Source organism: Condylura cristata, unplaced genomic scaffold (genome assembly GCF_000260355.1).
Source record: "Condylura cristata isolate star-nosed mole 26May11 unplaced genomic scaffold, ConCri1.0 scaffold00008, whole genome shotgun sequence".
Taxonomy (NCBI): Eukaryota; Metazoa; Chordata; class Mammalia; order Eulipotyphla; family Talpidae; genus Condylura; species Condylura cristata.
The window spans coordinates 2,861,961-2,876,159 of NW_004567109.1; the positions used below are offsets into that span (position 1 = coordinate 2,861,961).

Here is a 14,199-nt window from a genome sequence, read left to right on the forward strand (position 1 = left end):
TGCAGTGCTGTGTCCAGTGCAGGGCTGTGTCCAGTGTAGTGCTGTGTCCAGTGCAGGGCTGTGTCCAGTGCAGGGCTGTGTCCAGTGCAGTGCTGGTGTCCAGTGCTGCGCTGCTGTCCACGTCGCTGTGCCTCCCGGGTCGGGCTTGCTGGTCGGGCTTGCCTTTGGTGCAGCTCATTGCTGCTTGTGGCCTTCCCAGAGGCCCAGCACCACTGCGCCGTGGGTGGGCGAGACCCGCTCTGCAGTCTCTGGGGTGTCTGCAGAATCTGTCCGTTCTCAGCCTGAATAAACAGTCAGCAAGGTGCAGGAGAATCGCTGCAGGGTGGCTCAGGCAATTGCCTAATGAGGCTGGATTAGTGCAAAGCTTATATAGAGCGCTCCGCCGGCTCAGATACCGGCTGGTCCCAGACAGCTGGAGTCCTCACCAGCCGTGCTGGCCAGTGGGCCTGGCCTTGTGTTCCGGCCTCGGTCACTTCCTCTGCCCCAGGTGAACATTGCAGGGATCGGCCGCCCCCGGTGAGAGGAAAGCTGCCCCCAAGCTCAGGCTGCATGGAAATGTCCTTGGCCCGTGGTCTGAGGGCCTCGTGGCCCGAGATCCCCTAATGGGGCCTTTCGTCCTTCTGTCTAGGTCTGTGCTTTTAATAGGACCATCTCCAAAGTTGATGATTTCTTGGCCAATGAGGCAAAAGGGACCAAGGTGATCGGCGCTCACTCTTTGGAGGAGATGGTCTCCAAGCTGAAGAAGCCCCGGCGGATCATCCTTCTGGTGAAGGCTGGCCAAGCGGTGGACGATTTCATCGAAAAACTGGTGAGGCGGGCCCTGCTCCCAGATGCTCCTCGGGTGACAGAACTTTTTAAGAGTATTTCCCCCCTTCAGTTTCTAGCTATGAAAACTACTCAGTCTGACTAAACAGTTTAAGTGTCTCAGTGTTGGTTGACTTGATTGGCACTAATTAAATGACAGCATATCCTCGGGTGGTAAAATTCCCGTGTGTGTGTGTGTGTGTGTGTGTGTGTGTGTGTGTGTGTGTGTGTGTGTGTGAAAAATTCTGAGGACACACAGGAGCCTCATCAATACGAATTCATTAGCAGGAACTTTGTGGACTCTTGCTGCTTAGGAGCCTACAGTTTGGTCGTGTACTTTTATGTTTAGTGATGTTAATGAGCCTCAGTGTCCAAATTTAGCAGTGGACTCTTCTTTTCTCATTATTCCTGTAAAGCGAGGCCCCAAGGGGTTCCTAGGAACTTCAAACCTGGGTGCTTACTTTTGCCCAGCATCTTGTTGACTTTAGCATGCCCGTCTGTTCTGGGATGGAACGTGCTGGGGGGTGGGGGCAGTGCTGAGCCCCCAGCCCTCTGGGAAGCAGGCCTCGGTTGTATTTCTGGTCCCTGAGCATCACGGGGTGGGGGGCGGGGCAGGGAGGAGAAGGTCATGCTCTAAGAGGGGCCGGTCCTGGCTCTTACACACACTGAGCCGGGACCCGGTCCGACCCTGACGGGGGGTTCCTCCACCACGCAGGCCAGGAGACAGCAGTCCCACCTGCTGTGGTTCTCGCCGGTCCGGCTCCTCTTTTCTCCCTGGCTTGTTCCCATCGAACGACACTCACTCAGTAACCACCCAACCGTTGCCCTCTGACCAGGGCCCAGCAGCTCTGGGGTTGGTGTCCTGCAGCCCTGGGGTGCTTTCCACTAAACAAAAGAAAAAATGCACATGGATGAAGGGATCCCATATAAATGAGTCATTATTTAGATACTCAGAAAACAATTCTATAGTATCAGCTCTGAAAAACAGGTACTGCCCATTTGGAAGGCTGGCTTGAAGTGTCGGTGTCGGGATTATTTCTATAGTGAGAGGAATTTGTAGACACTGTGCTACCATTTCTTTAAAAAAATGACCTAGAAAGGAAGAACATTGTGATAAAGAAAGAACACACTAAGCTTTTTGTGTAGCAAGATGCTGAGCTGCCCATGGCCAGCCAGAGAAGGAATGGTCTGGAGAAATAATAGATTGTCCTTAAATGTAGGGGAATATTAAGCAATGTTCGCTAAAGTCTCGTGGGCAGAGCGGGGGTGAGGAGTGCACAGGCCCCGGTTGGGAGCCCACAGGAAGACACGCTTGTGCAAGGCCCAGTCGCCTCCTGCCCTGTCCAAGTGGGGGCCACTGAGTTGCTCATTCGCACACTAAACTGTTTGATGTGTAATTCCGGCCCCTCTGTTCTAGGGCAGATTCCACGGGGCGTGACTCATGTAAGGGCCAGTCCTTTTCCCAGGGTTGGGCATAAGCCAGGCGGTGGCACCAACCGGAAGTAAAATCTTCCCAACTAGGTTTTGTTTGTTGTAAAATCTTAAAGTAGTTAAAGGAGAATCATATCGTTGTGAGTTCTGATTCTAAGGTTTTTTCTTAAGATTTATTTGTGCTTACAAGAACTGGGGTACAGGCCAGAGGTACAGAGTGTGAGAGGATTCACCTGAGGCAGAGTGGGGAGCAGAACAGGCAGATCCACTGAAATCCACTGCTGAGGGGACAGGAGAGGTCTGCTGGGCCTGCGGGTCACTCTTGGGGGTCAAACTCCTGCTGCGGTGGCTGTGGATTGCTTCATCATGCTGCGCTGTAACCCGTTGCGCCACCAGGGAGGGCCCCTAGTTCTAAGCTTTTAATTAGGGGCTAGCTCTCAGAGAAGAGAGATGAAATGAAATCATCTCTGCTTTTAGACGGGGTTCACTTGGGATAAATCCGTGTTTGACCGGCGCGTTCCGCCCTGCCCTCCATTTCTGTAGCCCTCATGTGGCGTCTGGTTGCAGGTGCCATTGTTGGACACCGGCGACATCGTCATCGATGGGGGCAATTCTGAATACAGAGATACGACAGTAAGTATTCTGGGGCCCAGGTTCTGAGATGTTCTAGAACAAAGTGTCAGCATGCACATGTGGCCAGAGCAGACTGCCCTTCTGCAGGGCATGGACGAGGGCCAGCGCTCTGCCGGCCTCGTGTGGGAGGGGTCCCGCCCGCACTGAGCGCTGGTGGCAGCGAGTCTCCTTGAGCTAAACCTGCTCTTCGCTGGGTCCTCTCGCTCGAGAACTGTTCTGGTGAAATGAGGACGTACGGTTGGCTTTGTTCGTTCCCTTCCGGGGCGGGGTCGCCATCATGCACTACCGTGACATTTTTTAGCTCCCCAGGTGTGAAGGGATTAAATTTCTTGAATGATCTGTCTTTTCCTGGGTCCTTGGTCTCATGCCCCCTGTCACTGACTGGGAGACACTTGCTAATGGAATTCATTTGTTCTTACGTAGAGACGGTGTCGAGCCCTCAAGGCCAAGGGGATCTTGTTTGTGGGGAGCGGAGTTAGTGGTGGAGAGGATGGGGCCCGGTATGGCCCATCACTCATGCCAGGAGGGAACAAAGAAGCTTGGTGAGTACCCCCATTTCGGAACAGGGAGCCTGAACTTTGAGGGAATGAGGGAGCCGTGAGCAGATCGGCCCGCTCTCCTCTGTGGGGCCTGGATACTGAGACAGGAGGCTGCAGGGTGCCGTTGTCTCTGTCGCGCCCTTTGACAGGATCATGTACACGCTGCTCTGTTGCTCTTTTCCTTCTGTGATTCCCTCTGAGGCTGACAGTGGCGCCTCTAGGCTTAGTGTTAAAGGCTTTCAGGAAGCAGCTCAGAGACGGCCCTAAGCCTTAGGACAAGGCAGCCTCTTGCGATGGCTGTCTGTGTCATAATTGGGAGTCAGCAGGTTTTGTGTGGTATGTTCCCTGTGCTCTCTAAGAGGAAGGCTGGCCACGGTGGGGATGGTGATCGGGGATGGGGGGGTACTTGGTGATGTAAAAAGGGGCGTGAGGCTTAAGAGGGGGGGTGGCGAGCGGGACGGAGTCAACATGAAAAGATGCAAGTAATTGATTATACACAACTTAGACTGAGGGACTCCGCGTGAGACTGCAGAGAAAGAGCCAGATAGAGAGATGGAGCAGAAGAGAAAGAAATAGAAAAGAAAGGATCCTTTTGAGGGAGACGTGGAAAGGTAACCTTCTTCTCTGAATGACTTTGATTTCCAGCTGCTCTAGATTTACATTAGTAGCACAGTGAGGAGTGGCCAGGTCTAACCCCAGGCGGAGCCTCCCTGGGAAGACGGTCCTCTGAGTGTCCTCTCTGGTGAACGCGCCCGGGGCTCTCCTCCGAGTGTTAAAGCTGGAAGTAGCGGCTTCCTGCTTCTCCAGAGCTTAACACTGTTCATCTTGAGTGGGCCTGACAATTTGACACACAGCTGCTCTGGTGGCTCGTGAATTTGCCTGAGTAGAAATGCACTTTTACCTGAAGTGGTCACTAAATTTGCATGAAGTTCTAGAGCGCGAGGTGCCGCGGTCTCACCCTCAACCTGGGCATTAGCTTTGCTGCCCTGTCAGATTTTGTGTTTTTACCAAAAACTCTCTGTCAAGAAGGCTTGACCGGTCAGTATGGGAGGGCGCGGGGAAGAGGCTCAGGCCCTTCCCTGTCCTGGGGGCACCGTGATGGGCGAAGAGCAGCAACCCTTCCTCATCATGGTAGTGAGTGCAGTGTCCCGGTCTGTCCTCATCCTCACACTCACCCGGCCTAACCCCTGGGGGTGTGCACCCCAACTTCCACGTTGTTTGGGGTCACGGCTCAGGCAGAGTGCAGCAGACATGTCTATGGCTTTGATGACAGCTGCTCGGCCTTTCTGTCTGTGCTCACACCTGCCTCTGCTTGGGGCCCAGCAGGCTGGGGGGCGGCTGGCCAGTCGGTGGAGGGGCTGCAGTGTACCTTGGGGGCTTGGCATGTTCACACTTCTGGGCACTTCTTCCTGTCGTTAGAAAGGGGCAGAATTGGGGTGGAGGCCCTGGAGTTTTATTAGAGAACTCGGCCCCTTCCTCCAGCTGCTAACGCCACGGTTCCCTCCTGCAGGCCCCACATCAAGAACATCTTCCAAGGCATCGCTGCAAAAGTAGGAACTGGAGAACCCTGCTGCGACTGGGCAAGTTCTGGGCTGCTCTTGGGAGCCAGCTGGCTGCGTGGGCAGAGACAGGGTGCGGGGAGCGAGGGCCACCCACATCCCGGCCCTTTGCTCTGTGATAAGCTTCTTGATCTCTCAGTGGATAGCCCAGCTGGTATCTAAAATGCATGGCCGCTGCCCCGTCCTGGCACCTTAACTGACTGTCCAGAGTCTCGAGTCGGTGTTAAGGTAGCACCCCGGGGCCGTCTAAGCCAGATTCCTTAACAAGGGACAGAAGCGAGAGGGCAGGCGAGATTTCTCTCGGCCATGCCAGTTACGGCCAGAGTCTGAAGTGGGCCGGGGGCCGACTGGCTGTTGCTGTGGCTGTCTCGGCCGTGGGCGTGGAGGTAGGTGCTGGTGCTGTGCAGGAACGTGGCGCCTCACGCCCAGGGACCGTGAAGAGGCTGGGGCTGATTCACAGACGCCTCCCTTTCCTGTATTTTGTGTTGCTGTTGCACATAAGTTCTCTCAGTTAGGGCAGCCTCCGCCCACAATGGGGAACACAACAGGCTGGGGAGGCCGGGGCTCTCACTAACTCACCTCCAAGGGGTGGCACCGGGTCACCCCCACCAACTCTTTAGCTCCGACTCCACCATTAATTTTAGCAGAGCACTTCATCTGCTGTTTTTACCATGTGACTTTTAAGAGACAAAGGCTAGAGATGAAGCAGAGGCCAAGGCATGAGAGTTACGGGGAGCCCTCCCTCCTGGGGCATTAGTTTAGCAACTACAACGGCCCTTCCCGTTTTGAACAGCTTCCCCTTGAGCCCAGTGCTTCCGCCGGGCAGAGGGCTGGTGCCCGGCTGTCAGCGGGCGCGTCCTCAGCTCTGCAGTTGGGAGGGGCTGCCGCTCGTGGGCGGCGGAGGCGCCAGGGAAGGACAGCGGTGACTTCTTTCAGGTGCACTCACGCCCCAGTCGTGGGGCCTTGGTCTCGCATCTTGATGAGTCAGGGTGGATTCTCCACAGGCCTCGGCCGGGGTTACTGAGTGGTAGACTGGGCAGGCGCATCCCATCACTGTCACAGGAAGGACGGGGTGAGGTAACTTGTGGGCCATGTTACTCATGGCCCAACAAAGTGTCAAAATCAGAAGGGGGGTAAGTTGGGGCCTGTTCTGCGTGTCTGCATAGACAGGACACCTCTGGTGTCAAGGGCGGCACTGATCCCAGGTGACTGCCAGAGAGGGCTGCCAGGCCTGATGCCATTAAGCGGCTGACCCCGTCACTCCTCGTTCCACTCCTTGCTGGAACCCATTTCAGCTCGTTTGGCCTCCCAGGAGGGCCGGAAGGGCTGGCCGCAGGGCTCAGCCCACCCTTGTTATCGCTGAAGTCCAGAGTTAGCCTCCCGCGTGTGTTCACAAACTGGAAACCCGAGGGGTGCACCAGCCGGCCCTGCTGGCCGCCAGAGTCCCTGCACCAGGGACACCGACGCGCATCTGTGCGAGGTCAGGGCCAGACCCGGGCCTGGACGCCTCAGCTCCAGGAGCGTCACGCAGCTACAGCGCATCTCTATTTTTCAGAGCACAAGTGGCTTTAACTGGGCAGCAGAGCGTGTTGCTGGAGTAACTGGGAGAAAGAAAACTTGCGCCTAGTGAATTTGCAATCAGTTTTCAGCGAAACTAATCAGGCTGACACTGGTGTTACATTGTAACACCGTGGCTGTTAACATGCTGCCACTGTCTCACTGAGTTAATTCTGCTGAGGAGGGAGTGGGGGCCGCCCTGGCTGTCGCAGCTCTGAAGGCCTCCTGGCTCTGTGGCTCTGCAGGTGGGAGACGAGGGGGCCGGCCACTTCGTGAAGATGGTGCACAACGGGATCGAGTACGGCGACATGCAGCTCATCTGTGAGGCCTACCACCTGATGAAGGACGTGCTGGGCATGGAGCACGCGGAGATGGCGCGGGTGAGCCGCTCCGCCGCCACGGGCAGAGGCCAGGCGTCCCTCCTCTTCCCCATTCCTCTCCCCTGGGTCACCGGGCAGCCCGGACGGACTCGCCTTAATTTCGGGGGAGCCCACAGTAACAGGGCTGTAGACTCCGCCAGGCGTCCGGGTCTCCGTCGCCCCGGCCGTCGGCTGCGAGTGCGTGACCGCGCGGCGGGGTGGGAGGAGCGTGGCCGTGCGCCGCCTGCACGCCCCCGGGTCGCCCTGGCATGGCACTGCCCTTGCTCTAGCCACGCCCCCGCCCACCCCGCTGGCAGTTTTGTTTTTTTACACACTGCAGAGTAAACTGCAGGCATCCGCACTGTGCTCCCTGAGCACGTCGGCGTCGCTGGGTGAACGCCTGTTGTAACAGCGACTCTGGGAGACACTCAGTGTCCGGCGTCTCAGAGCGTGCTGACGAGAGGGCGCTCTGGCCAGCATTCTGGTTTCTAGAATGTCTGGCTCCGGTCACTTCAGGCAGGCTGTGCTTTAAAGACTGTTGTTCAAAGTGCCAAATCCTTCAGATTTTTTACAGTTTCAGTCTCCTCATTTAAACATGTGTATCATTCTCACTTATTTTGACTCACTGATTTGCCCTTATTTTTCCAAATTTAATGAAGTTTCCACAGCAAAGATCCTCTGCTTGGGTTCCTGGGTGTCGGGTCCCGTGGTAGTGGAGTGACCCCCGTACACGTTGGCCGCGGGAGGGGGAGCCGGCCCCCCGGAGCTGGAGGAGGTGACAGCTAGACATGGCCCAGGGCCGACTAGTGAGGACTTGGTGGAGAAGCAGGCCGCACAGGGCAGGCACCCCCGAGGGGCGCGGGGGCGGGCTGAAGGAGCAGGCGAAGGGCCGCCGCCCAGGACAGCTCGGCTGGGGCAGGGGCCCGGCACGGCCAGGCTGGGTTGGAACACAGCCGACTCGGGGCGAGCTTGACGCTCAGCTGGGGGGAGCGGGTGCTCGGGGCTCAACGGAAGCCCCTCAGCCCTGAGCGGCGGCAGCGGTTCCTGCCCCCGGAAGGAACCACTCAGCGCGCTCTCCGCGCTAATCCTGCTTCACTCCGGCCGGTCTCGCACGCAGGCGTTTGAGGAGTGGAACAAGACAGAGCTGGACTCCTTCCTGATCGAAATCACCGCCAACATCCTCAAGTTCCGGGACAGCGACGGCACACACTTGCTGCCCAAGATCCGGGACAGCGCGGGGCAGAAGGGCACCGGGAAGTGGACCGCCATCTCGGCCCTGGAGTACGGGGTTCCTGTCACCCTCATCGGTAACGTTCTCCCTCCCGGGCCCGTCTCGCAGCTGTGACGTCCTCTGGGCCGCTGGCCAGGCCGGCAGCTGAGGCGCAGGCCCCGCGGAGACGCCGCCCCGCTAGCCCCTGTCCGCGGGCCGCGTGTGGCCCCGCTTGGAGTGTAGCGGGGCTGACCCTGCCCGGAGCCCCGGCGCCTCAGCTTCAAAGCTGAGAAGACAGAGAAAAGTGTTAAGAGCAGAATAGAAAAACTTTGAGCAAAAAGGAGCACTAGCAGAGCCGCCAGTTGGCTCTTCGAGGATGAGATGGCGCGCCTCTGCAGGCCTGCAGGCGCAGACGGGGGCCTGAGTGCGGGGAAGCCCGCCGCGCTCCTGCTTGCTGTCCGCACCGGCCCCTCTTCCCGGGCTCCTCCCTCCTTTGGTTTCCTGATTCGTTACATGTTGCTGCTTACCGTGAACCTGGGTGACAGGGAAGTCATTTGCGCCGAGCAGAAGGAAGTTGGCTGCTGTGAGCCAGTCTGAGAGGCCAGGGCGGGCCAGGGACAGCGCCTGGAGCCGCTTAGTCACCAGCGGCTCCCGCGGAAGGGCTCAGAGGGCTCAGAGGATCCCCCAGAGGCGACGTGACCTTTCTCCCAGCAGTGGGAGGCGCCTCCCTGGCTGGGCGCCAGGTGCCGGCAGCCGAGGGAGCAGGTCGGCCTTCCAGCGAGGCCGGGTGACCCCAGGCTCTCGCCACACCCGCCTCCCCGCACAGCCGCCCCGCTTCCGCCCGCAAGTGCAGAGTCACGGTGATGTGGGCGCAGGCTGCCCCGGTTGGGGGGGTGCGGCCTGGGCACTGCTTTCCTGGGCGCTGGCCAGAGCACGCCCTCTAATCACACGCTGTCCCCGACCGAGTCGCCTCCTAGGAGGGAGACTGTGAAGCTGCTAAGTATTTATGCCTCGATACTAAAGCAGGATATTAAAAGGTCTTCTACGCAAATGAGATAAAATAATGCTGGTCCTGGCGCCACGGAAATCTGTAAACTAAGAATTAAAAGCCCGTTTCTGGAAGAGGGAGGCTGAGGGCCTCTCACTGACCAGTTCCCAGCGGGTGGTGGTTCCTGCTCCAGGAGAGACACCCTCGAGTCCCTCAGGAGAGGGAAATGCCACTCCCAGACCCTCACCCCGCAGGCCGAGCGATGGCTTCGCCTCTTTCCTCTCAACTCCCGTTTGCATTTCATCTTCATCTTTGAGCTCCAACGCCTGTTTATGTTACAAGTTTGACTTAGTGTTTTCGTTGAGTCAGTCATTGAGCGCTTTTCATGGAAGTTCTTTGAGCCAGGTGAAGCTTTGGGAGCTCAGGGGGAGGCGTTCCGACCCCAGAAATCCCGGACCCCTGTGGTGCTTCTCTCCTCGCCCTGGGGCGCCTGTGTCCCCTTCTCCGGCTTCAGGCGTGCGCTCTGGTGCCACACTTCCGCCCCTCCCCACGCAGGAGAAGCGGTCTTTGCTCGATGCTTGTCGGCGCTGAAGGATGAGAGGGTTCAAGCTAGCAAGAAGCTGAAGGGCCCTCAGAAGATCCAGTTCCAGGGCGATAAGAAATCCTTCCTGGAGGACATTCGGAAGGTGGGCTGGCCGGGCCAGGTGGGGCGGGGCGGCCTGCTGAGGCCCAGGGTCAAGTGCAGCTCCCCCAGCCGTCCTTTCTGGGGCCACCCGGGGTGGGGGCAAGGCTGCCAGGCGCAGGCCGGCGCCTCTGCCTGCCCTCTGAGCGGCCGCTGCCCTCAGGCCCTGTACGCTTCCAAGATCATCTCGTACACGCAAGGCTTCATGCTGCTGAGGCAGGCCGCCACCGAATTCGGCTGGACCCTCAACTACGGAGGCATCGCCCTGATGTGGAGGGGGGGCTGCATCATCCGAAGGTAGGGCGCGGGGCCACCAGCTGCTCTGTGCCGGCCAGGGCCAGGACGCGGCCTCTGAGGGCGCTCTGAGCGCCGGCGCCCTCTGGCCTGGCTCCCGCGCTCTGAGCCCTGGCTTCGTCGACTCTGGGGTGGGTTTGTTTCGGGGAGAGCGCCAGGGTTCCTGCGTGCCACGGGTGTCTCCTCTCGCATTTCAGCGTGTTCCTAGGAAAGATAAAAGATGCGTTTGGCCGGAACCCAGGACTTCAGAACCTGCTCCTGGATGACTTCTTCAAGTCGGCTGTGGAAAACTGCCAGGTACCCAGGCGCTGGGACTCTGCCCGGGTTCTGCCTGCGGGGCACCCGGCTCCCCTCTGCCGGCTCCTGTGAGCCTCCCGCGGCCCATCTTTGCTGTTCCCCTGCGCAGGAATCCTGGCGGCGGGCGATCTGCACCGGCGTGCAGGCGGGCATCCCCCTGCCCTGCTTCACCACCGCCCTCTCCTTCTACGACGGGTACAGACACGACACGCTGCCCGCCAACCTGATCCAGGTGAGCTTGCCTCAGAGCAGACGGCCCCGGGGCGGGGACCCGTGCCTGGCGAGTCGCCTCACCCCGGCTTCTTGCTTCTAGGCCCAGCGGGATTACTTCGGGGCACACACCTATGAACTCTTAACCAAACCGGGACACTTTGTCCACACCAACTGGACGGGCCACGGCGGCAGCGTGTCGTCCTCTTCATACAACGCCTAGGCCGCCGGGGACGTGACGGGACCCGCACGTGACTGCCCGCAGGCCCGCTGCCCTCCTTTCTGCTCATGTCTTTTCGAATAAAGTGTCGCAAGAGACTCCTGAAAAAGTCACCCCGAGTTCGTTTGTGAAGTGGTTCTGAGCCGTGATCGCCGTGGTGGTGACGCGGGCGCAGCCCAGGCCGGCGTGGCACCCCTCCCCCGGCAGGCGGGGGAGCCCCCGCTCCTGCACTTAAAGCTGCAGTGTGCACCCCCACCCCTGCCTCGGATGCCGGCCGAAGCCCCCGGCAGAAAGCTTCCACCCAGGGTCCTTAGATTAGAGTCTTTTCTTCCTTTCTTAACTTTCTCCACTTTGCTTTCTTTATCTGTATACATCTATGTTATCTCTACGGAAGACTAGAACAATATGAGAAACCCCAGATCGAGGATAAAGCTGAACTCTGCAGGAAGGGCGAGGTGGCAGGGCAGGGCCTCGCTGGGGTCTGGGCTTGGCGGCGCCCTGGACATTCATTGTAATTCTTTCTGCCTTTCTGTGTGTCCAAGATCGCACCATAAACACTCAGCGCGCCCAGCCTCCTGGCTCCTTCCCTCGGTTCCCAAGTCAGGCCCCTGGATTTGCTGCCTGAGTGTGCTGCGGCGATTTTTGCTCACTCAGGCCTTTCTCGTCATCGTGGGAACAACCTGCTGGCGTACTGAACCGGTGCATGGCCGGGGGCCAATGTCATTGCTTCATTGCAGCCTTATCTCCAGGAAGAATTCTCCGGAATGCTTTAGGAAACCCTGAGAGCCTTAGCAAAAAGCGAACAACTTCCTTGTTTTAACAGCTGAGATCTATCATCTGACCTCGCTCAGACCCTTGGACTTGGGGGACAGTCCACTTCTGAAGCTCAGCCTCGCTCTCCTCATGCCCCACACACCCCCACCACTGAGGTCACTGCTCCTGACCCGGGCTTACTTTTTTTTTTTTTCAAAGATTTATTTATTCATTGTACAGCACTGGGGTACAGGCCAGAGATGCGGAAGGTGAGAGGATTCACCAGAGACAGAGAGGGGGGCAGAACAGGCAGATCGTGGAAGTACACTGCTGAGGGGAGCAGCGGGCGGGCCAGGAGAGGTCTGTCCGCCATGTGGATCTCCTGGGCGGGTGGGGGATCGAACTCATGCGGAAGTGGCTTAAGCTTCTTTGTGCTGTGCTTTAACCTGCTGAGCCACCAGGGAGGGCCCCGGGCTTACTTTTTAAGTTCTGTGCACTATTAAAATGAGTTTTTTTCAAGATACTTGTATCCCCATGTTTATTGCTGCTTTATTTACAATTGGAAAAACATGGAAGCAGCCCAAATGCCCAAAAGTAGATGACTGGATTAGAAAGATGTGGTACATATATACAATGGAATATTACTCAGCAACCAAAAAAGAGAAACACCTGTCTTTTGCAGCAACTTGGATGGAGCTGGTGAAGATCATGCTTAGTGAGATAAGCCAGAAAGAGAAAGAAAAATACCGGATGGTTTCACTCATAGCAGGAGTATAATGGACCAGGCGAGAAAATAACAAAAATAATGAACAACCATAGACCAGAGATATTTTGTGGGGGTGGGGTGGGGAATGGGATCAAAAACGGGGGCAGGGGGAAGGGAGGGAAATGCACGGGACTATGGTGGTGGCACAGGGGTGATTTGGTGATGGGAAACCCGCGGGGATTACAATCGAGATGGAAAAAAAAAATGTGCAAAATGATGTAAAAATAAACTTTGTAATAATAAAAAAGTTTTTCTCAAAGGGTGACCAGCTGACCACTTGCTCTGTGGCAGCCAGCGGGAGCCTTCAGGGAGAACTTGGGTGGCGGGGACGGGGAGCAGAGCCTCGCGCATCGGGGCGGGCTCCCCTCAGGCCTCCGCTCTTTAGGAAGTCGTGATTGGAGGCCGCTGGGCCCCCGCCCCAGCTTCTACTTTTTAGCTTGTGGCGGGGCAAGTGATGGAGTAACTGCGGCCTGTTTTCTCCTGTGTGAAATGGGCACAAGCACCTGCCTCCTCCAGGGTGTTGGGGCAGTCGCTGCCCTGATCTCGCCCCTGTGGGCCAGACCTGTCCTGAAGCAGTGATGTTTCTGCTGAGGCTCAGGCCTGGGGACCGGGCAGGGGGCAAGCGGGGAGCCACAGTCCCCCCAGACGTGTTGAAGACGCAGATTCCTGCCCACATGCCGTGCCCTGCCCTGGCCCCGGCAAGCAGGAGGCCTGTGAGTGAGACCGGGGCGCGGTGAAAGATCCGAGGCTGAGCAGGGCTGCGTCCGGCTGTGCCCCCTGGGCGCGTTGTGAGGTCGTGTAAGGCCCCTTCCCGGTCCCACCGCTCCCACGTGTCGGGCTGGCACGTGCCACCTTAGGGCGCCGTGACAGGAAGTGGGCGACAGGCGACGCTGTGGCTCCTGTGGACAGTGACCAGGGCGGTCGTTTCCCTGTGTCCTTCGCGCCTTTGGAATCTTGTGCCGAGATGGTGCGGAGCACTTTCAAGCAGGCCGGTTCTCCTGTGTCCCCACTTCCAGCAAAGGCAGCTGGGCCCACACGTGAGGCCCGGGGCCCTAACCTCCACTCCACTGCTGAGTCACCGTGTCACCTCACTGTCGCCTGCTGGAGGACGAAAGGGGCGCAACACCCCAGCGGGGCCTGGCACCCAGCCCCGTGCCCGTGTGAAGGGACTGGGTTGGGTTACTGTGTACCCCACACTCCCTCCCGCCGGGGAGGCAGGGCCGCGTGCGGAACGGGTGTGGGTGGCCACGGCCTGGACAGCCTGGTGGCCGTTCCAGCAGCGGCGACCCCCCGTGGGCTGTGGGCCGGTGACGCAGCCACCTTGGGACACAAAGGAGCTTGTTTGGAGCATGTGGGGCGGGTGAGGGGCAGGCGGGACCTCTCGCCTCGGCCTCTCAATCGCCTGGGGGATGCTGAGTGGCCCAAGCAACGTCTTGCGGCTTCTGAAGACTTGGAATTTGAGCCCGGGAGCCTGTGCCAGAGTCCAGCACTTAATCACAGGCCACCGTATCGCCGTGTCCCCTGCCTCCCTCACCCACACACTGGCCTGTGTCTGGGCTGGCGAGCCCGGCGCGGTGCCACGTGTCCGGGCTCAGAGCAGCCCGCAGCCCGCAGCCCCCCGGGTCCACTCCACCCGCGGGGGCTGAATTTCGGCGGGGCACGCTCAGGGCCGCGCAGGGGAAACTGCCATCGGCCTGCGAGCTGAACCCCCTGCGAGGGCTCAGGGCCCCGGCCCGGCGGGTCGTGGAGCCGGTGAGAGCGTGACAGTGGGGGGGGCGAGCGAGGCCGCGCCGCGTGCCTGCGCCGGAGCTGGGCTCCACCTGCAGGGAGTCCCACGCGAGTCTGCGGCCTGCAGCTGTGCTCACCCCCGCCCACCGTGGAAAACGGCACACGGAGA

The 14,199-nt window shown here is 58.9% G+C and overlaps 1 protein-coding gene across 1 annotated transcript in view; it reads left to right on the forward strand.

The window, feature by feature from the left end:
* Positions 1-10,896, forward strand: part of PGD (phosphogluconate dehydrogenase) — an 11,296-nt gene extending 400 nt beyond the window's left edge. Inside the window, exons 2-12 of the mRNA XM_012722152.1 lie at positions 629-808; positions 2,803-2,868; positions 3,292-3,410; positions 4,918-4,987; positions 6,769-6,903; positions 8,000-8,189; positions 9,636-9,766; positions 9,926-10,059; positions 10,254-10,353; positions 10,463-10,585; positions 10,667-10,896. Coding sequence (XP_012577606.1) covers positions 629-808; positions 2,803-2,868; positions 3,292-3,410; positions 4,918-4,987; positions 6,769-6,903; positions 8,000-8,189; positions 9,636-9,766; positions 9,926-10,059; positions 10,254-10,353; positions 10,463-10,585; positions 10,667-10,786 — 1,368 coding nt within the window. The 3' untranslated portion in view covers positions 10,787-10,896. The remainder of the gene's footprint in view (positions 1-628; positions 809-2,802; positions 2,869-3,291; positions 3,411-4,917; positions 4,988-6,768; positions 6,904-7,999; positions 8,190-9,635; positions 9,767-9,925; positions 10,060-10,253; positions 10,354-10,462; positions 10,586-10,666) is intronic.
* Positions 10,897-14,199: the final 3,303 nt, after the last annotated feature.